At 37.0% G+C, this 20,707-nt stretch overlaps 2 protein-coding genes across 2 annotated transcripts in view; both read right to left on the reverse strand.

The window, feature by feature from the left end:
* Positions 1 to 1,457: 1,457 nt before the first annotated feature.
* On the reverse strand, positions 1,458 to 6,464 carry mat2ab (methionine adenosyltransferase II, alpha b). Its single transcript, XM_017716310.2, has 9 exons — positions 6,303 to 6,464; positions 5,324 to 5,401; positions 5,114 to 5,236; positions 4,757 to 4,869; positions 4,471 to 4,614; positions 4,041 to 4,259; positions 3,430 to 3,612; positions 3,126 to 3,259; positions 1,458 to 2,352 (listed from the first exon to the last, which is right to left on the reverse strand). The coding sequence occupies exons 1-9, from the start codon at positions 6,394 to 6,396 to the stop codon at positions 2,250 to 2,252; spliced, it is 1,191 nt and encodes a 396-aa protein (XP_017571799.1). The 5' UTR covers positions 6,397 to 6,464; the 3' UTR covers positions 1,458 to 2,249.
* Positions 6,465 to 12,481: 6,017 nt separating this feature from the next.
* Positions 12,482 to 20,707, reverse strand: part of inpp5jb (inositol polyphosphate-5-phosphatase Jb) — a 36,112-nt gene continuing 27,886 nt past the window's right edge. The window contains exons 8-13 of the mRNA XM_017716301.2: positions 19,864 to 19,973; positions 17,955 to 18,156; positions 17,721 to 17,858; positions 17,474 to 17,557; positions 17,247 to 17,351; positions 12,482 to 16,482 (exon numbers count right to left, since the gene is read on the reverse strand). Coding sequence (XP_017571790.1) covers positions 16,183 to 16,482; positions 17,247 to 17,351; positions 17,474 to 17,557; positions 17,721 to 17,858; positions 17,955 to 18,156; positions 19,864 to 19,973 — 939 coding nt within the window. The 3' untranslated portion in view covers positions 12,482 to 16,182. The remainder of the gene's footprint in view (positions 16,483 to 17,246; positions 17,352 to 17,473; positions 17,558 to 17,720; positions 17,859 to 17,954; positions 18,157 to 19,863; positions 19,974 to 20,707) is intronic.

The following is a 20,707-nucleotide window of genomic DNA, read 5'->3' on the forward strand; positions in this document are numbered from 1 at the left end:
AAAGATGGCTTGCTGCTATGTTAACGTTCATGAACATTACGTATCAAGCGTACGTATCAAGCATTCCCTGTAATGACCGAAATAAGCTCTGATCTGTGTTGTGCTAAAGTTAATATATATAGCGTAAATATATATTTCAATTATGTTTGCTTCATTTATAAAGTATGTCCACTTGGAAGTAGGTAGTCAAAGTAGAAGGACATATCAGGACACATCATTTTCTTAAAGAAATATTTTGATGAAATGTAGTTTTTTCTGTACACCAAATGCTGGGCTGCTTCTTTGCACCAGAGCTATAAGGCTAATGTAGCTAATGTTATGGCAGCTCATTTCACACCTAGTACATTATAACTGGTTAGAAAGCATATAACCAAATATATTTGAGGTCAGATGTCTTGGTTATTATTATTATTTATTTATTTAGTTAGTTAGTTATCTAGGAACTATTCCTGTAGACAGATTGCAACAGTGATCATACATCAACACTTGCCCCCTTCCCATAAGCACATTTTGTTGAACTTAAGACACTTTGGAGAATTCATTAATTCTTGAATTGTGACTTCATAACAACACTAGTCCCAGTCATGTCTGTCATAAAGAAAGTGGGGTAAGTCTATGCACCATTTCACATCAAAAGTCACAAAAATACTTTCAGAGATTTAGAAAAACCTGAAATTTTGAAGAAAAAAATGAATTCTAAAAAACACTTTAGATATTAATGCAAAATAGTATCAGTACTGCACAGAAAAAAACAACACAGAACTGATTTATATTAATAGAAGAGCCACACTGGCTTGGCAGAGATGACCTTAGTTGTCAGGCGAGGCCTGAGTGCAATAATCAGATTGGCCTCATATCTTCTCAACATGCCCAGTGATAAATAGTATTAACTGCTGACTCTGCAAATCGCATCTTACATCTCATTCCTCCAAAGAGAGCCCTGATTTGCTGGTTAGAAAGTAAATGACCACACCCATGCTGAATATATAGTGATCAATATACAAAATTGAAGCAGGAAAGTAGATTTTCCTGTTATTAATATTGGAATATATCTTGCCATTTTGTAATCTTTCACACTGCTGTTTTATAGGGTTATCTCATTCTAGCTAATACTGTCCTAATAATTAGTCCCCTGGCTTATAATTTGTCAAGATTTCATTCTTGACACAATCTAATAAGCGATGACCCAAATCTCACCTATAATATATGCTTCATGGATGTTTTTATCTTTTCAAACCAACAGAATGTTTTAAAGACGGATCACATGATTAACAATTTAAGTAAATCCATTGGCTGTTGGAAACTAGTTAATCTGAATATGGAGGTAACTGCATTGTACTCATAAAAAATACATTCAAAAATGTCAGAAGGTTAATCTGATACCTTTGTATGCTTTAATGTTCTGATAAATAAGACAATTGGAGCAAATTTGGAAGAATGAAAAATATTTTATTGTTAAAAATAAACAAAATAATATAACAAAAGAGTGAAATAAAATAAATGTACTCAGAAACAAGAGAGAGAGAGAGAGAGAGAAAGAGAGAGAGACTGCATGTAAACAAAGCTGGTTTCTCTGTACAACACCAGCCAAAATTTGCAATCTTTCTGGGGTTAGTATAAAGAAAAAATTAACCAGAAATGCCAGTGAAAGCCATAGAGAGAATAGGCACCATTAACTCAAAACGGCACTACATACCTCTTACCATACCTCTTGCCAGTGGCCTCCTTGTGGCTGGCACCCAAAGTTTTTCTGTAGTACACTTTGGAACCACCAAAGACCACTGGAAGAGTTACAAACTAAAATGCCGCCTTCGGAAATAGCTGCTCTAGAGAGCACAGCCTCTTTAAGTACACATGTAAAGTGTAGGAGCACAAATAAATAATGCAAAGGTTTTGATACCAGTTTGTAACCCTGTTGTACAGAGTAAGAAGTAAAATGACTTCATGTTTGGTTTTGTCAAGTTGTATGCGTGCTGAGTGCATTTGTATATGTATCATGTCATTAATTCATTTAGGAAATCAAGTGACCAAAGAGGTCATTGCTAAAAAAAATAATCTAGTGTTTTAAGATCTAGCCTTCAGCAGAAATTTGCCTTGCGATTTTTAGTGGCTAGTTAAAATCTGCCTGAAAAAGATCAAAAGGCAATGACTGTGCGAATAAATCTGGCTTAACTTTTCCTCCCTTTGAGCCATGCAGACTTCTCTGTAGGCTACGTCAGCAGGCCTAGGGAAAAAAGTTTAACACCGGTTTAGTATTGCAGCTTTTTGGGAATCTCCCAAGAGAAGGAGTCACGGCCAAAGTGGCCATAGGCGGCTGTCCTCTGATAATTGGGCTTCTTCAGCTGCAGGTCCCTGGAACACACAGGCCAGTGTATTTAGCAACCGTCAAAGACAAGAAAGATACACACAATAATCACCGCACTGACTATATGTGAAGCACAAATCACAGCCAGCCAGGAAGCAGAGAGGCTACTTACCCTTTCACTGAAGAGGCGAAGCAACAGCTTGAAGTAGATAGCAACTCTAACAACAATCACTAACTAGCAAGCTTTAGCCATTAAGTACACATCCCTTAAAACACAACCCAACCATTTACCAAACAAAAAGGGCCAGGTGCATTGCTAACCAGTTACCACTAATTTAAATTATCACCCTTGTTTAGAATTGAAGATCTAAAATTTCTTCCCAGTTTATATAAATAAATAAATTCAGATTAACTTTTATATACACATAAATTAATTCATATTTAAATGCACTTATTTTTTATATCTGAACTCATTAAGTGTGGAGGCCCAAGAATATTTAGATGGCCAGAGGAGAAGAGAAGGTAAAGTGCACCAAACCAGCAAAGCAGCAGGAGACACCATTACATATGCCACTACATATTAAAAGAAGTTAAATTCAGACTGTGAAAACTAACCAAAGGAGACGAGGCAGAGAGGCTGAATCCAAAATGGCAGGTATTTAACAGTGTGCTATGCAAGTTGTACAAACTATTAACTATCGTATTATAGGCTCCGTATAGACAGTAAACAGCCTTTTGAGATTCAGCTAGAATGGAAAGAACTGAAGGCAGGAGAGTGTAGACATGAGGTTGGGTAGTCTTGCAATCCAAAACGTTTTACCTCACAATGACTCCTGGACGGAGGTCAAAGTTCTTTTTGACAATGTCTAGCAGTTCCCTCTCACTCTTTTGGGATGTGCCATAATGGAAGATGGAGATAGACAGAGGATGTGCCACTCCAATGGCATAGGATACCTGCAAAATATTTTAACAGGAAATTCGGTTATCAATTATGCCTAAAATAACACCTTGAATAGCCTGTGTATTTATACACCCACTATTCACAATAAATAATTGTCAATGCTTCATTATTCTGAATAACACTAAATAAGATTACCACAGTGTGTTTACCAGTCAATTCTCACCTGCACAAGGACACGCCTACACAGCTCGGCTTTGACTAGAGACTTAGCCACCCAACGGGCAGCATAGGCAGCGGATCGGTCTACTTTAGTGTAGTCTTTACCAGAGAAAGCTCCTCCACCGTGGGCACCCCAGCCTCCATAAGTGTCGACAATGATCTTGCGACCTGTTAAGCCAGCATCACCCTGCAAGCAGAGAGAAAGTTATTACCCTCTTAAATTTATAAGGATGTCAAAAAATATAGATGTAAAAAAATATATTGGGCAAATTTAATAGCACATAAAAGAACTATGGTTATTTCTGTAAAAGAGGGAATTATGTCAAGATGCTTAATCATTATTTGTACATTTACTTCTGTTACATGTGTGTTATGAATGCGTTTTTGTTCTGGATAATAACTAATTAACTGTCAGGTGAATTTGTAGCAGTTAGCATGAAAACACACAATGATTATGGTCAGGAGATAATTTGATAAAAATCTTTTTTTTTTTTTAATGTTAAATGGAGTACAGATGCATCTATTTTGCAAGAAAGCACAAATTTTTGTAATGGATGAAAAAAATTGAATCACCAAACCTTGATCAGCCAAATTCAGAAAATATTATTTGAATACCTGAGGTCCCCCAATCACAAAACGGCCACTGGGCTGCAGATGGTAGATGGTGTCATCGTCCAAGTAGACACATGGGACCACAGCTTTGACCACCTTCTCCTTCAGTGCATCACGCATTTCATCCAGGCAAATGTCCTCATCATGCTGCACCGAGATCACTATTGTGTGGACACGCACTGGCAGCATTGCGCCACGGTCTTGTCTGTATTGCACAGTCACCTGAGTGGATGAGCAGGCAAAAAAGAGACTCATTGCTACCAATACATAGACATTGCTTGTAATGAAAGGGGTAACAAAAATATGCTTCCACAGATCACATTTCATTTTCCCTCTCTGCAGTTGTTTCCAGTGATAAGACAACAGGTAACATTGCCAAAAAACTGTGTGGATAGAATATTCTTCTGGTAAAAAAGCCAAGAGCTGAGCTTACCTGGGTCTTGGAGTCCGGCCGGAGCCATGGTAGAACACCATTACGGCGCAGTTCTGCCATCTTGGCATTGAGCTTGTGGGCGAGGATGATAGTGAGGGGCATGCACTCTTCTGTCTCATCAGTGGCATAGCCAAACATCAGACCCTGAGGTACAGAAAACAGTCTTGGCTTAATCATATTCATCTTTTACCTATTTTTACCGGTACTGTTTTGTTGGTGTTTGCACTTTCTAGCAAACCTTAGGAAAACTAAAAATTGAGATACATATTGAAAAGCAATGAATTACCTGGTCCCCTGCCCCAACATCCTCTTCATTGCGGTCCAAGTGCACCCCTTGGGCAATGTCTGGAGACTGCTGCTCCAAAGCCACCAACACATTGCAGGTCTTGTAATCGAATCCTAGGAGTTTATAAGATATTAAGTCACTGGTTTTATGCATGAACAGCTGGCTACTACATTAGCTGACCAAGCCCTGCAGAGCCTACCATACAGTCTAAAAGCTCAGTGGTAAATCATGTTCATTTTTGCATGTTACTATTCTTTCATAAAGCAAACATGGCTAAAGTAGTACAACAGCATAAATGACAGCTAGAGAGAGCTCAGAATTTTTTTCTCGTATATTAATACGTGTCGACACACCAACCTTTTGTGGAGTCATCATAACCAATGTGTTTGATAGTGTCACGGACGACCTTCTGATAGTCCACAGTGGCACGAGATGTCACTTCCCCTGCCAGTAGGATCATTCCAGTCTTGGCTACTGTTTCTGGAGGGGAAAATGTGTGTGCATGAACAGCAAGAACATATGAATGGCTTTAAGATAAACAGAAGTGCTTCAAAAGTTTATCTTTACCACATGCTACTTTGGCATCTGGGTCTTGCTTAAGATGGGCGTCGAGCACAGCATCACTAATTTGGTCACATATCTTGTCTGTTAAATATAAAACAAAATTAATGTCAGTGTGCAGATCTGCAAAAAAGACCTACAGTGTGCAGAACTACAAAACCTTTCATTCTAATACCTTGATTGATGTAATAGGCACCACAATTAATAGCAACCATGTAAATCAACATAATCATCGTTCTTATTTTTATTCATTTATGGCTGAACGGCCAAAATTATAAACAAAATTAACGAATGTATGATGGCGTTTCAGGTCATACATAACGTCCACACACCATACAATAGACACATTAAGACGTTCCAACTGTGTTGTGCTGTCCTGGCCCGTTTCAAAACCTATTTTATTTTCTACGGAGACGTCAGTCTCTCGTATATGTATGGCCACCACAGAGTGAAACACGACTGTAAACTGAGACAGTAGAGAAGAAAAATAGGTGCTGATGTGTTTCATCTCTCTTGCGGTACTCGTGCCCTTCACCTTGGCTGGCAGACTGTAGGCCATAGACTTAGCCCGCGCTGTGCGATCCAGACGTTTATGGCAATCCCATTTTGTACTGCGACAAAAACACTTTATATAGACTACACTATTAAATAATGATACTATCAAAGCTTTTAATACTAGCAAAAGTGGTTTGTAGTCTTACCGTGTGATTTTTCTTTTCGTGTTGAGCATGAACTAAGCGTCCTGGCTTTAGCCATACGGTTTCTTTCAATTTTCCATTTATGTAACTGTTTTTTTTTTTAAAGGAAGTACACATAAAACGCACATTTATAGTTATCTGGATATAAACAAAGCTTTAAAAAACAAGAAACTAGAGACTTCTGTATTTAAGACGTGTGTCTCTCACTGTAACACGTGGTTCTCCCACCCCTATAACTACTGTACCGCTTCGCTCGCCTTCTGAACATCGTCAAAAACGTCTTTTACCTGGATGTCCCTCTCCCACGGACTCTGAGGTGAACAGAAAGCAGTCTTCATCAATGAGAGCGTTGTGAAAACCGTTCATCTGTCCGTTCATCATATTTGCGGCTTTTTCCCTTGGTGCTGACTCGTGCGCCGGTCCAGGTCTCAAAGCGATTCACTCAGTCCGCCCCTTTTATTCTGGCTCGCAGCGTCACGCGCCGGCAGCGCGCGAAAGGCGGGGGTCGACATTCCTGGGGGCGGGACCGTGTGAGACCACGTGTCTGTGATGACGTAAAGGTCCTGTTGGACGTCGTGAAAATAGAGCATTTGATTGCAAATAATTTTGATTACTTAAAATGATCAAAAAAATAAAGATTAGCGCATTCCATAAACATCTGGAAAAGCTTAAATCATCGTCAGCACCTTCACAGTTTATAACCAAAAACAGGCAATTACATAATGGACACAACTACAGTTTAACACTTTATAAGTAGGGATTTTTTTAGCACCATGCTTATAAATGCTTACAACATAATGATATACTGATGACATTGACTGATAATCTTTTGATTCCTTTTCGGGGTCCTTTTTAAATAGCAATATTCGTGTATGGAAATAAAGATTAATCAAAGCCATTCGGCAGGCTGCAAAGGTGCTGGTGTTTGCTGCAGTTTATTGGTGCACAAATGATTGGATTTGCACATTTGAACCAAGCAAAGATAATGCACTGTTTTTCTAATGCATGTTCACTGGTACATTTGGACATGGCTTGGTCTAATGGTGCATTTGACCTCAGAGCAGACAGTGTAATTGGTTAGGCCCTGAAACAGTTTCTGTACTAAAGTGTAGAACATGAGTAAACAGTGTTTCCATTTCAGGTGTGATCTGCCCTTTGTTAAATGACTTTATGTCAATGACTAGTACTTTTGATTAAATTAGAAAAATCTAGCTCCACTGTAAACTAGCCTTGTAGGAACATTCTGTGAAAAACGTAATGCAGTTATGTAAGAAATAACATTTGCAGCCCTAAAGCTTTGTTCCTTATCTATTTTCCCAGAGTGGTTTGGACTCAGGTAGATTGCTGCTGTACATCTGCTTCTCTCTTTAGCATAGCCTCTAAAAATCAAGATAGCAGAGCCAAGGAAATTATAGCCCTTTTCCCATCCTATTATACTTCTGTTAACTCTGATAAAGCATCTGCAAATGGAGTGATGTTGCATTCATAGACGGCATACAGCAGCCATGGCAAGATACCACTGCCAAATATAATCTCTCTCTCTTTATCAGTAGCCTGTATACACATAAAGCACATGATGACTGCCATTCAGTCAACCTTGGCTTCCCCCCAGCTCAGACCCTTACTCATGTAGGATTATGACATTTGCAAAGAGAAGGTCATGAATTCCCTCTGGTGCTTGATGTGCTGTAAAGATGATGTGGGGCCCCTTCCATACACATATGCAGAAAAGTAAGCTTAAAACAACTGTAGCTGTAACAGAACCTCATGTATTCATTCTATTCATTCATCATGATACATGTATGTAATGTTAATGTTCTCTGTACTGCCACCCAAGTGGTGGAATGAACTCCCCCTGGCTGTCCAAACAGCAGAGTCTCTTGCTGTCTTCAAACACAGGCTGAAGACTCATCTCTTTACGCAGCACTTAAATGAGCATTAAAATAAGTATTGTTTGCAATATATTGTGCGCCACTTGTATATCATATTTTATTGTATTGCACTGTGTTTTGTAGTTTACTTTATTGTTGAATGCACTGTTTATTGTATTGTATTGTATTGCATGGCACTGCATGGCACAGAGTTCTATGCTCAACTCTATTCCTTTTTTCTGAGTATCTACACTGACTTTTGTATCGAGCAGTATCTGAGCTCAGGACTGTCTTTTTCACTAACCGATTGGTAACTAGCAAAGATACTTTCTCTAGATAGGCAAAGCAATTCTTGTAAGTCGCTCTGGATAAGAGCGTCTGCTAAATGCTGTAAATGTAAAAATGTAAATTTTAAGGGAAGCTTGCCTTTTCAAACAGTGTTTAAAATAATAAAATTTAAAGAAAATGTTCAGTTACAAGACTTATATGGCAGGCCTGCTATTTTGGAGCTCTTGTGTCATCACTCTTAAACAGTGGCACCATATTTGGTTATGATAGGGTACTGAAGTAGCTGTGGTCTGAAAAGAACTGTCTAAATAGTTTTTGTGGGAGCACTAGGCTAATAGGCTAGTAAGTCAGTAATGCCAGTAAAAAGAGAATATCATTCTACAGTACCATCCTTGTATAATACTATGTGTGGTATATATATATATATATATATATATATATAGAAAATGCTGTGTTTTGGATGCTGGTCAATAGCAGCAATTTAAACAAATAGGATGATCACCGGCAAAACCAGCATATGTTGTATTTTAGTGCTGGTATGCTGAGAAAGCAGTATAACCATGCTCGGTGGCCATCTAAACACACACACAGAGAAACTTGAATTTTATTAGCTAAAATTATTGAATGCAAAATTAAGTCGTCTACAATGTCACAGTGAGACAGCACATTTTGGGCATGAGTCTCTAACGCAATTGTACTAATGCCACACCTCCCAACTGCAGCCAAGTATTGCATCAGAAAGGCACCAAACATACACATGCCAGTGCACTTACAAAAACACACCTCATCTTTCCCATAGTAGTAATGAAAAGCAGGATAGTATTGTTTTTCTAATAAATCTCCCCAACAACCACTATTACGTAATTACAGTGTTACATAACATTGATTTCCAGACATACTGTAGTTCCATCATACCACTAATTAACCACTTTTAACACTTCAGAGTGTAGAGCCTTGAGTCAAGTGAAAGGCCAGCCATATGATATTGTCATAATGACTCTAATGAATTTCTATTATACAATATGCAGTATAATCATCAAGTCCTGGCTTGTGTATTACATAATGTGCAGGATGATCAAGTAAGTCCTTGCTTACGTGGGACCAGGAAGTTGGCAGCGCAAAGCAAAGCACACTGTCAGCAAAAAATCTCAACAGCCAAATCCCACCACTACGTGCCTTATCAGTGGTCTAGTCCATGCCTGTTCATTTGTGCTTTGTGATTAGTTCAGTTGCTTTAGATTATGCCAATTTTTAATAACATTGTTGGAATATATTTCAATGGAACTGTGCATGATTTATAGAACTTGAAGCTAAGTGGATTTTTATCTTTGTTGGTTAGCAGTGAATCAGTTGTGGCAGTTGTGTATGGTTTGTTGTGCAACTAGGAGCCACCAGTCTAGCAGAGTTGCAGAGATAATTTTTGTTACTGGATTAAAAGAATCAAAGACAGAATCAGTTTTATTCCGCTGGCAGAATGGCCACTTTTTTTTGGGGGGGGGATTGTTGTTCGGGGGCTACAGAGGCTACAGAGGCTACAGAGATATATGAGGCATTTACACTTCACATGAACATTTAAAATGGTTGCAATTTTCAAAATCAGTGTATTCTGATCCATTCTTCCTGAGACTCCAAGTTACTTGTTATAGTTAGCATTATTTGTCCGAGAGAGATCTGGTGTTTGTCCCTGAAAGCACAGAATGTTTAAGGAAAAATTGAGAAATATTCAAAATGCATTTGTCAGGCTCTATTTGGTGTAACAGCATCTGCTAAATCATCAGTCAGAGAGAAAATTTGCACACTGAAATACTTTTCTGAAAAGTAGTTCTGAAAACTGAAAAACAGTTTCAAAACTTTTTTTGTGCAAAAGCATGTACATTCATATTTTTAATGTTTATAACTGTATGGGTTTTAAAAGGAAACTCCTGCTTGTTTGTTTAATATCGTATTTGAGATTAAAATGTACTTACATGGTTAATACTTGAGTACTTGAACATTTTTTGTTTTCAATTAAGTGCTGTTTGTTTGAGAAACTTCAAACTCAAGTATGATTTTTGAGTACTTTTTACAACAATGACAAAGTGTATTGGGGACATTAACGTCTTTGTAATGTGCAAGAAAATTACAAAGTCATATTACAGCTGTTTTTGACATCCAGCTTAAATTTTACTTGACCTTTGTAGTAATGTATTCTACAGCTGGACAACAAATAAACAAAAGAAAGGTTTATAGCTTTTCATCAGGTTTTATTAAAAGCTAAATACTTTAGGCACTACAGTCTTTTTACTTATAACGTCTACTTGCCAAAAGAGAGAATAGTAAATAACCCCAGAACTGGTATCTCCGTTAGCTGCAGTGGGTGTGCCAGTAGTTGATGAGTACAAATGGGATTAATTGTACAGGCTTGGCAGTTGTTCTTTGGCCCACCACAAAGCAAAGTAAGGTCACTTAAGGCGCCTGTTACATAAATAACATGCTTAAAGGTAACTTCTGATGTAGCGGCTCCTTAATATATAACTTTCAGTCATGTCAGTAGTTAATGAAAAATCTAGGCCAGATATTGGTGTAAAAGGTTAACTCACAGTGAAGGAATCTTTCTTCTGCTTTAACACTCCTCATTCCACTCATTAGTTAACTGTCAAGTCTTTCATAATGTGACACACATGAGGGGGAAAATGCACCCTGTGTAGTGCTAGCAGTGAGAAGATTTTATGTATTTTTTTTCTGCTGTGTCCCTCTAGTGGGCATCAGTGGTGGTACTTCGCCACATTCAAATGGATTGATGATTGTAAAGTGTATAAAATGGCAAAGAACAATTCAGATTGTGATAAATGCACATAGTGTGACCTAAATACACACACCTAAAATGAAAAAATGTGAACATATTATTTAAATATTTAATGTATTTGAAGCCATCATTTTCATTACTGCTTTGTAGCCAGATGTTTGGCCTGGGTGGAGTCTTTTTCTAATTTCCCCATGATGTATCTTTAAGAGACTATCAAAGACAGTTAAGGTGACACTCATAAGTAATGGAAATAGTACTGATAACAACAATCTAAAAATATTATAAATATTAAAGAAATTAGTATTTTTTTTTGCTGAGTCACATTGGCTTCACTATTGTTAGCATGCCATTTCATTAAATTATATATAATATGTAATATGCATATTCTTGTTGTAATGCAGTCTTTACAGCAATGTGTGACCCTCTTGTTACTGCATGACAAATATTTTGCAGCTAAATATGCATTTAAAAATATGCAAAATTGCATTTGAATGTCCAGAAGTACTTTTACATGCGGTATGTATATATTTTTTAATATGGTGCCTGAAGAATACATTATTTTGATCAAATATGATTATAGGGTGTATTCACTGTTAATTTCTGTATAATAAATGGTAAAAAGTTTAAATAAGAAATGATATACTAATATATAATAATGATATATACCATGCTATTATAAAGAGATTCGGTTTGAATATATATATTAAACATAGTGTACATTTCTATGCAAAACTTTAAGTACGGAATGTATGCAAAACTTTGAGTACTCAAATGAAATGTTTTGTTGATGTTCTAAGTGAAAATATGTCAACACATCCTTTACAGACAACATACTTTTGCAAATTTCAATGCACAACTACAGTTCATTTGCTGAAGATACCTTACATTAGAAAAAAAGCATCACATTGTGGTCTGTGCAGAAGTCATGGCACATTTTTATATTGTTTTCTTTTTTCTAAAATGTTAAACTCAGGCAAAGTAAATCGTGCACTAAAATTTACAGAAAATGCTATTTTTAAGGTTTTTCCTGCAGAGAATGTGTTAATTTATTTTCAATTAAACAATCAACAAAACATATAAATTGACATGAACTTTTTCTGCACTCCCACATTCCCACATCCCTTGCTTAGTGTTTTATGGAAAGACACTTTTTAATGCATTATGATAAGTTTATGTTTAGAATAAGAAGTTCACATTATATCTTCTTATTCTAAACCTGGTTCAATTAATTTACCTTGTTTGAGGAAATCATCTTGAGATATACAACTTGAGGTATTTAGCATCATAACTTACTTGGACATATTTGTGAATTTTTTCAAGTCATTTCTGTTTTTTGTGTAAGCTTTTGGGGATTTTAAGCACTATTCAGCAGTAGTCATTTGCAATGAGTACCTGCACTGTGTGCAACTGTACCGCATCCAGATTTTATCGTGGAAATGCTGATGAAACTGAGGTCAAACCTTGCTGTGTACATTTTATGCATGTTTACATTTTATAAAGTGAAACTGCCAAGACCAGAATGTTACTTTTCAACTTTGACAGGGATTTATTTTCTCTTGGACAATAATGTTTGGACAGCAATGGCCAGATGGCTCCCTTCACAAGATAGCTTTCAAAAGTTTATCAAATGAATATGTGAAACTATAAACTACAGTAAATTATACAACTTGTAAAATGTAAAATGAGGTGAACATAAAGAACTGTAAAGATTGAAGATGAGAATGATACTGATTTAAGCTGTGAATTTAAGGAAATGCATAACATATCAATTCAAAGAAGGAATATTTAAAAGAGAACAATTCAAATAAAAGCAATCCTCTTCATAATGCCATCAATACACTGGCCAGCAGAATGACATTTTACATACAGTAAATATACTGCAATGAAAAAATAAATTAATGCACATCTTATACATATAATATCCTCTGTTTTTTGGCATTGATTGTCATCTATTCTTTACATCTACTTCATATACACATAATTTCCATTAAGAATCTCTACATTATTTCAACAATAACATTCCTTACCAATATGCATGAATATTATATTCTTTCCTTAGAACATTGTATAAAGCACTAAAACATAAATTCAATACACCATAATATTAAAGGCAGATTTTTTCTGAACTGGATTTGGCTTCCTATTTTCCTGCAATTGGAAACCAGAAACTGACACTCTGACACTGTTTAAATCAGGGGGATTATCCTTGTTCCTGAGATCTACCATCCTGGAAAGTTCAAATACAACACACGCCCCCAAAAGCCTTCATTATTTTAGGTGTTACAGTGTAGATCTCCAAGACCAGGAGTGGGCACCCCTGGTTTAAATAAATGCTCTTTCCTACAGTACGACTATCCAGCGTGTTTCAGTGATGGGATTCTGTAGATATTTTTCCATATGCATATGTAGCCATAATCCTTATGCAATCTTCACCACCAAATTAATCAATGTAATGGCAATATGTTAAGTTAGACTAAGTCTGTGTTTGGTCATGAAATGCTTTTCAGTCATATCGCTTTGTTACTGAATTTAGTAACCCTGCTAGAGTATATCATTTTGTCATGTACAAACAAAACATTTGAGATGTTCATCTAATCAGATTCAGAAGTAGGCCATGTTTCCACTGTCTTCATTTCCTGGAAATCAGCTGCTGGTTTTCAATCTCAAAAAACAGGTCCAGTTCTGAAGACACTCCAAATATAAAAACAGTTAAAGCAAGAGGTGCCCTTGTTAATATCTGTTTTTCATCCCTACATTTTGTTTGGTGCCTAAGGTATGATTATATCCATATTTTTTATATTTCAAAATTACTTTTTAATCCAAGACATTTTGTCTACTAGACCAGTGATTCTGTCTAAAGACCTGACCAAGATGAAAACAAATATCAGTCATGAACTGCAATAGTTTTTATACTGCAGAAATGTATGTTTAGGGCTATTTCCATATGCTAGAAAGATAACAATAGAGTAACAAAAAAGCATGCCTATTACTTTTGTGTGCCCTTTTGTGGAACAGAATCCTGTGCTGAGAGTTGCGATATATTGCAGACGTCCTGAGTTATCCTAATATGGATGTGGGAAATAAGCCTCTTAAGGTAATTTGAAAAAACAGTCCCAGTGGAAAGTGAATTGTTGGTCTGAGGATTGTGCTAAATACCTGCAATTTGTTGTGTTATTGAACAACATGCCTGAAAATTGCAATGAAATTCCAGCAAATCTGACAAATGCCTTTGCAATAGAGCTGCCCAAACCTTTGCACACAATTATTTCTCTAGTGGTGAAGATCTCTCAAAATGGCTTTGCTTATGTTGCTTTTCAATATGACAGTATGACAGTGACTTAAAAAGGCAAAAATAAATAACACTACATAAAGCACCTTAATTCTCTTCATTTTATCTGACCTTAATCAAATTTTCCAACATCAATTCCCACATCAGTATTAAAAGGAGTTTGACAGCACAATATATCACCATATCATGACATATGGCCATGCAAACACGTGTACATAATCAAATACAGACACTCTATCTCACCATCACAGTACAGTGAGACAGCACACTGTGTCAAAAAGCTAAGTAGTCATGGCACAAAACGTCCAAAATGGTGCACTGAGATTCACTAGTTACTACTCCGACATATTGCTACTGGAGACAGCATTGTGAATACTACAAAGAGAGAAAGGACAAGGGGAGAGAAGAGAAGAGAAGAGAAGAGAAGAGAAGAGAAGTGAAGAGAAGAGAAGAGAAGAGAAGAGAAGAGAAGAGAAGAGAAGAGAAGAGAAGAGAAGAGAAGAGAAGAGAAGAGAAGAGACCACAGAGGACAAATCCTAGAAAACTCTAGACAATATAGAATGCCCTAGGATTCCTACCACAATTACAGTAGAGACGCAGTACTTTTGGATACAGACTAAAGCTCAAATCTAGCCACAAAAACTTTGACGGAACGTCCTTCTACACCTTTGAAATTGAGTATTTTCAAGTTTCACTTGTGAGGGATGATCATTTAGAGTTTTAGCCCTGTAATTTCATTGATCATTACCGTTTCTGTTCTTCCAAAGCCCTGAAAATCTTCTTTCTTCTGTTGTCTCATAAGACCTGCCTTCAATATCAAACTAAACCACTAATAATAGCTGGCAAAAAGTGAATGACTGCTCATTTCCTTGGATTGGCACATGCCATAACATTTCTAATTACTTTGGATTAGCAAAAAAATGGGGAAGAACGTGACTTCAGAGTTTTCAGGCAAGGTCTTTTAGAGGACATCTACTGTAACAAGAACACTGTATCACAGCACAGCAGTAACCTTGCAAATAACTAATTACATGATTAAACCTGTACAGTCAAGGTCATGACAAGATTGTGTTTAAGACTTAAGAATAATTCACTTAATAATATTCTTATCTGTTAAAGTCTTATTATAGAATAATGTCTTAGCTGTGTGGAAATGTAAAATATGTTTAAATGTGCAATGGAATGACCTGCTCAGGTGTAATTCAAATAAGGGAATAAATATCTTGCTATCTTTACACACATATACACACAGAAATGTTCAAATCTACCTCCATTTACTCACCACACTGGTAAAAAAGACCGACCACATTGTAAATACAAGAACCATGCCTTGTTGAAATCCCAGTGTACTTCTGCACAGGCAAATAGGATTTGTAAGCGGTGGAGGATCCAAAGCTCTACTCTCATTTGTGCAGTCAGTCTGGTTGGCTGATCTACAAATTAAAACCTGGCAGTTTCTCAGAGCCTTGGCAAAGACTCTGATGTATTCAGCACATATCATAGTAGATGCTAGATGCAATTAATGAATACAAATTGTCATAAACCAACCAATTTGTAGTATTTTTCATGAAATCTCTCTGATGTGCTTGTGTACCTCTTGCTGTGCTACTTCTAACTGTCCCAGAATTGAACCATTTAACATGCTGAAATACAGGAAAAGGAGAGAAAACTAAAAATGTATGTATGGTATGACTTCAGGTTACTGCGAAACAGGCACGGACAATAACTCAGCCCACCCTCTTAACTGTCATAGAGGGAGCTGCTCACTATAGGCCTATGTCTGCCCTGCACCACTGCAACACACAAGACAACATCTCCACTTAATGAACGACTTCACACTAAAGCAAATGCACAAAGACATTACAGAACTCCCAAGAGAATCCTTCAGCTTCTGCTTTGTATATACAATCCATCGTTCTCAACAGTGTGCTTATCTAGGGCTTGTCGGTGTTCTTCCCTGAGTTTGCACCATCAGAGGAATCGTTCCTTTTGGGGGTGCTGCAACCCTTTCTGCCAGAGGAGGAATGTGGCGAGGTGTCTCTGGAGCGGGGATTGCTGGAACTTTCCATCTGCCCTTCAGTAGGTGTATGGCTCCTGCTGCTGTTGCTGCTACCCTTCTTATTTCGCACAGGGCTGGAGTCGCGCGAATCTGCCTGCTTGATTTCATCCTCGGAGGTAAAATCTGAACTGTCTGAGGGACTGAGGCCAGCTTCACTGGTGGAGGGCAGTTGAATCTGCAGGAAAATGAAAAGAGTGAGGAGCTTTGGAGGTGTTATACAATTTAGCCAAAGGCCATCTGAGTATATATGATTTATTTTATTTATACTTTCATATTTTTATTTTTACTGTTATAATTAAGATCCCTAAAGTATGAATTGAATTTATGTTTTTTATACTTTAGGGATCTTAGTTATAACAGTGCATGACTCAGCTGTGTGGGGGCTACACTTTACCTTGGCCAGCTCTCACTGTCAGGTGTTTCTGTACATCAAAATGGTATATTACAGCCACAAAAAGGGTGAATAAAATAATATGCATATGAATTTGTGATCCCTATACCATAAAGTTAGTTTTCAGGGTCTTTTAGGTGAATCTCTGAAATATCTTTCTGGTTGCTGTCAAAAATCATAGGTGACATTGCTATGAGAAAACAAACAAGATGACCAAAACCTCATTTTAATTATACCTGATTAATACTTATTATATACAAATCTCATTTATATTTGATCTTGTTTTACCTCGTATCCCGCTCTTTCCTATATTCGTGGTACACCACATTGCTAATTTTCTCAAAAGCTTTTTTAGTAACTAATAGATGTTAATGTCAAAGCTAAATGTGCCCCTGATCTGCATCTAATCACGCTGCCTTGACTAGAGGTTTTCTCATCTTCCTTTCCATATTTGCAAAATAAATCTTAAATAAATCATTGAAGTATTTCTGTAAAGTAATGGAATTAGGGCTTGTGTTAGAAATCTCACTTTGATTAACAGCAGTTACCTGGAATGGCTCAGTAACACCCACGATAGAGCTCATGTTGTTGCTATAATAACCCAGGATGAAGTCCCCAGATTCTTTTGGCAACTCCTCCTCTGCAAAGGTAACCTAGAAAAGTGAACAAATGGAACTCAATCAAATATTGATGCAGCTACGTTTTCTACTAAAAGTACATGGAGAATAAACAAGTATGTATGTTGTTTGTTGGGTAAAAAACTGACAGGTCTTACTTGGTGCTCCTGTCGCAGGTAATCTGATTCTTCCTGCTTAGCCCAAGTATAACCCACATAATCTTTGTGATGTTTGAATCCAACCTGGAAAACCATATTACTTAAACGGCAGCTGTCGAATCTTACATTACTTATGTTGTATTCCTAATTACCAGTCATTAATTCCTGATGGAACATCTCTCATTTAAACATAATAAAAACATTCTTAATGTGTACTAAAATTCTAACATTGTGGATGTAGATGTACCTTGTAAAGACCAATCCAATCCCATGAACTTCGGGAGAAGTTGGGTGTGACCTTGAATTTGGCAACGGCGTCAGTTACTTCTCTCCACTCATCCTCTACGATAATTGTCACTAAAGGGATATCCACCTTGTACGGGAACTGTGGAGACCATTGCATGTTAAGGATTATACTGCTACACAGTTCTGACATGAACTTCCTCAATTTTCCTATGAAATTCAGCTACCGTGTGCTCACCTGCAGGGTGAAAATAGAGGAAACTGGCTTGTGGTCACTGACGGTGTATTCCATGTGGCTACGGTAAAAGTGCTGGCTCACTCGGGTACCACTGGTCAGACCTGAAAGAGAGCTGCGCTTGGACATGTTGTTGCTAGCAGGTGCCATTGGCCTCAAACGCCAGAGAATACGGTCAGTCCATGCCGGCTTTCGCTTCTTCCCACTAAGAAAATACACATACACAAATAAGGGATAAATTATAGACTTAACAGAAAATGTGTTCAGTAGAACAGTAGAATAAAAAATAAAAATAAAAAGGTTTTAATTAGCCACTCTGCAGCGCTCAGTGAAGAAGAGGCAGGAATAAAACTCCATAGCAACAGTCTTCTTTAAATAAAATGAATGTCTGGCATGTAGTTTTCAGGACTCATACTTCCACAGTGTTTGGGTTGATCACTTCTAGGTAAGGATAGGCTGCTACAGATTTTATTAGCCTTAAACAGGTTTGGGCAAATACGGACAAAAAGAACCAGTGTTGCCACATTTAAAAAATACTTCCAAAAGATTTTTAATTAAGATTTCACACACTGCATTAATTAACCTGGACTAATGTTCTGTTTGTAATAAAACACACAGTTGTAGATGTACTGACGATATCATGATTTACTCAGAAAGGCATACTGTGACATAATTTATCAGGATAACAATAATTATCAAATCGCCCAGCCCTGGTCTTAAAGCATTACTATGTAATATCTGTTGCTAAAACTGAAATAAGTAGCATTATCATCTTAATTTGTCTTGTCACGTATTAACGTCACATGCACAGGCTCAAAAAGTAGCTCTATATTTAGGCACCAACTCAACATCATCGTTATGCTGAAGAAGATTTTGAGTTATCTTTAAATATTCTTTCAATGCACTCACAAAAGTCACATTCATCCACTGCAAAGCACAAGCAATGGTATTAAACATTTTTCCACATGTTGCATGCAATTACATATATCCACCAGAGAGGTCTCCAAATCTTCTAATCCTACACAATATTTCTTTAAAGATACACTATATGCCCAAACATATCCAGACATTTTTATAATTGGTGGATTGGCTATTTAAGGTACACCCACTGACATATTGTGACACTGTTGCAAATTGTTCACATGGTCAAGTAATCTCTAAAGAAAACTACACACAAACTGGCTAAGAGTTAAAAGATAGATATATGGGGTTATTAAGGTTAGGGCCAGTTGCATTCATGGAAAAATCCCCAGTTTACAGTAAACAGTGTTTATTTTTAGTTTCCCTCTGGACTTATAAAGTAAATAAAGTAACACACTAGGTGTTACTTCAACACTGTCAGTGTTAATTCAATACAGTTGCATGTGAATTCATCCTAATTTAGGCAACACATTCAACTTGAAACACGTCATATCATATGCACATTCACAAAGTAAATTTATTATTTGAGGAAATCTATACATATACATAAGTAATGGCCATTTTCACTGGAAATTAAATGCATATAAAAGGTGATCTCTGGCTTTTACACAGTACAGTAAATACACAACTACTAAATTATTAAACCTTTCCCCAACTATAATAATAATAATAATATGTTTGATTTGATACACTGCCTTTCTCTATCCCTGTAAGCCAAAGTACATACAACAATATGACAACAATCAATAAAAGCATTTATCTTATGCCCATTGTGGAGGGAGAAAAGGAGCGTGAAAGTGTTGTGTAAACATAAATGTTTTAAGCTGGGCTTTGATGGAAGAAAGTAAGGACAAGAGTCAAAGAGCCAAGCATGCAGTGCTAGACTGAGAGTGTGAGTAGTGAAGCTCAGGGATGGAGAAGCTCAGTTATTTAGGAGCTAGGCCATGCAGGGCTTTCTATGTTAGGAGAAGTAGTTTAAATTCAACTGTACCTGGTGTCATATGTGTTTGTCCCCACATCAAACTTGTAGGTTGGATGGAATTTGAGCGGTCCTTCCTCAAAGCCTTCCAGTACGGTTTCACTATCTTTGGCCATGTTCAGCTAGACAGATGATAATAAGACCAGGCAACATGAAGACAACTGCTTGTTTTGCACAAGAACCTACAATGATTATTAAGCTGGCAGAAGAGATATTTTAGATTTATACCAGTGCATTTCTTTCAAAATGGGAGTGACATGATCTCTCTTTTTGTTTTTTAAGATCTGTGCTCCGATTTTGTATAAAACGTAGAGAATGGACTGTTGTCTTGCAGTAAGAAGGGCATTACGAAAACCAATTGCTTGTAACAAATGCATGGAAAGGTTTCTCTGCGTTGCCAATAGAAAAGGCCAAACCTTTGCAATATTTCTCAAATAATAAAAAGCTACTTTCATGACTGCTTACATGCAGGATAAAAAGAACTCAGAGTCTAAGATTACAACCAGGTTTTGTACTTCAGGTTTGGTATATGAAAGTTAAAGGAAGCTAAAGAACCAAGCTTCTCAAAAAGCATTTAGTACCCAGGATAAATATTTCAGTTTATTATTGATTTATTTGGAGAAAAGCAAGCATGTTTTGGATATTTCCTGCCTTGTCAGTAGTGTCTGGCTTATGTCCTGGATGTTCAGGACATGAAGGCTATTCAATGATGTGACCGATATCCCAGCATCAAGAGGTGGAAAAATACGAGGCACAAGAATCCAACACTTTCATCCAACCAGCACAAAGAGTTCTAATCAGCTCTACCTTGTGCCAAAAACATCAAAGTGAATTCCCAGACTGTTTGTCGGTGAAG

This window comes from Pygocentrus nattereri, chromosome 20, assembly GCF_015220715.1.
Source record: "Pygocentrus nattereri isolate fPygNat1 chromosome 20, fPygNat1.pri, whole genome shotgun sequence".
Classification (NCBI taxonomy): domain Eukaryota; kingdom Metazoa; phylum Chordata; class Actinopteri; order Characiformes; family Serrasalmidae; genus Pygocentrus; species Pygocentrus nattereri.

Bases quoted from the DNA above. Each gene is read 5' to 3' on its own strand.
- mat2ab (XM_017716310.2), bottom strand. From the start codon at position 6,396: ATGATGAACGGACAGATGAACGGTTTTCACAACGCTCTCATTGATGAA. The intron at 5,402-6,302 runs GTAAAAGACGTT...TATATTTAACAG, and splicing joins CGTGGGAGAGGGACATCCAG to ACAAGATATGTGACCAAATT. The intron at 3,260-3,429 runs GTGAGAATTGAC...AATATTTTGCAG, and splicing joins GTAGGCGTGTCCTTGTGCAG to GTATCCTATGCCATTGGAGT.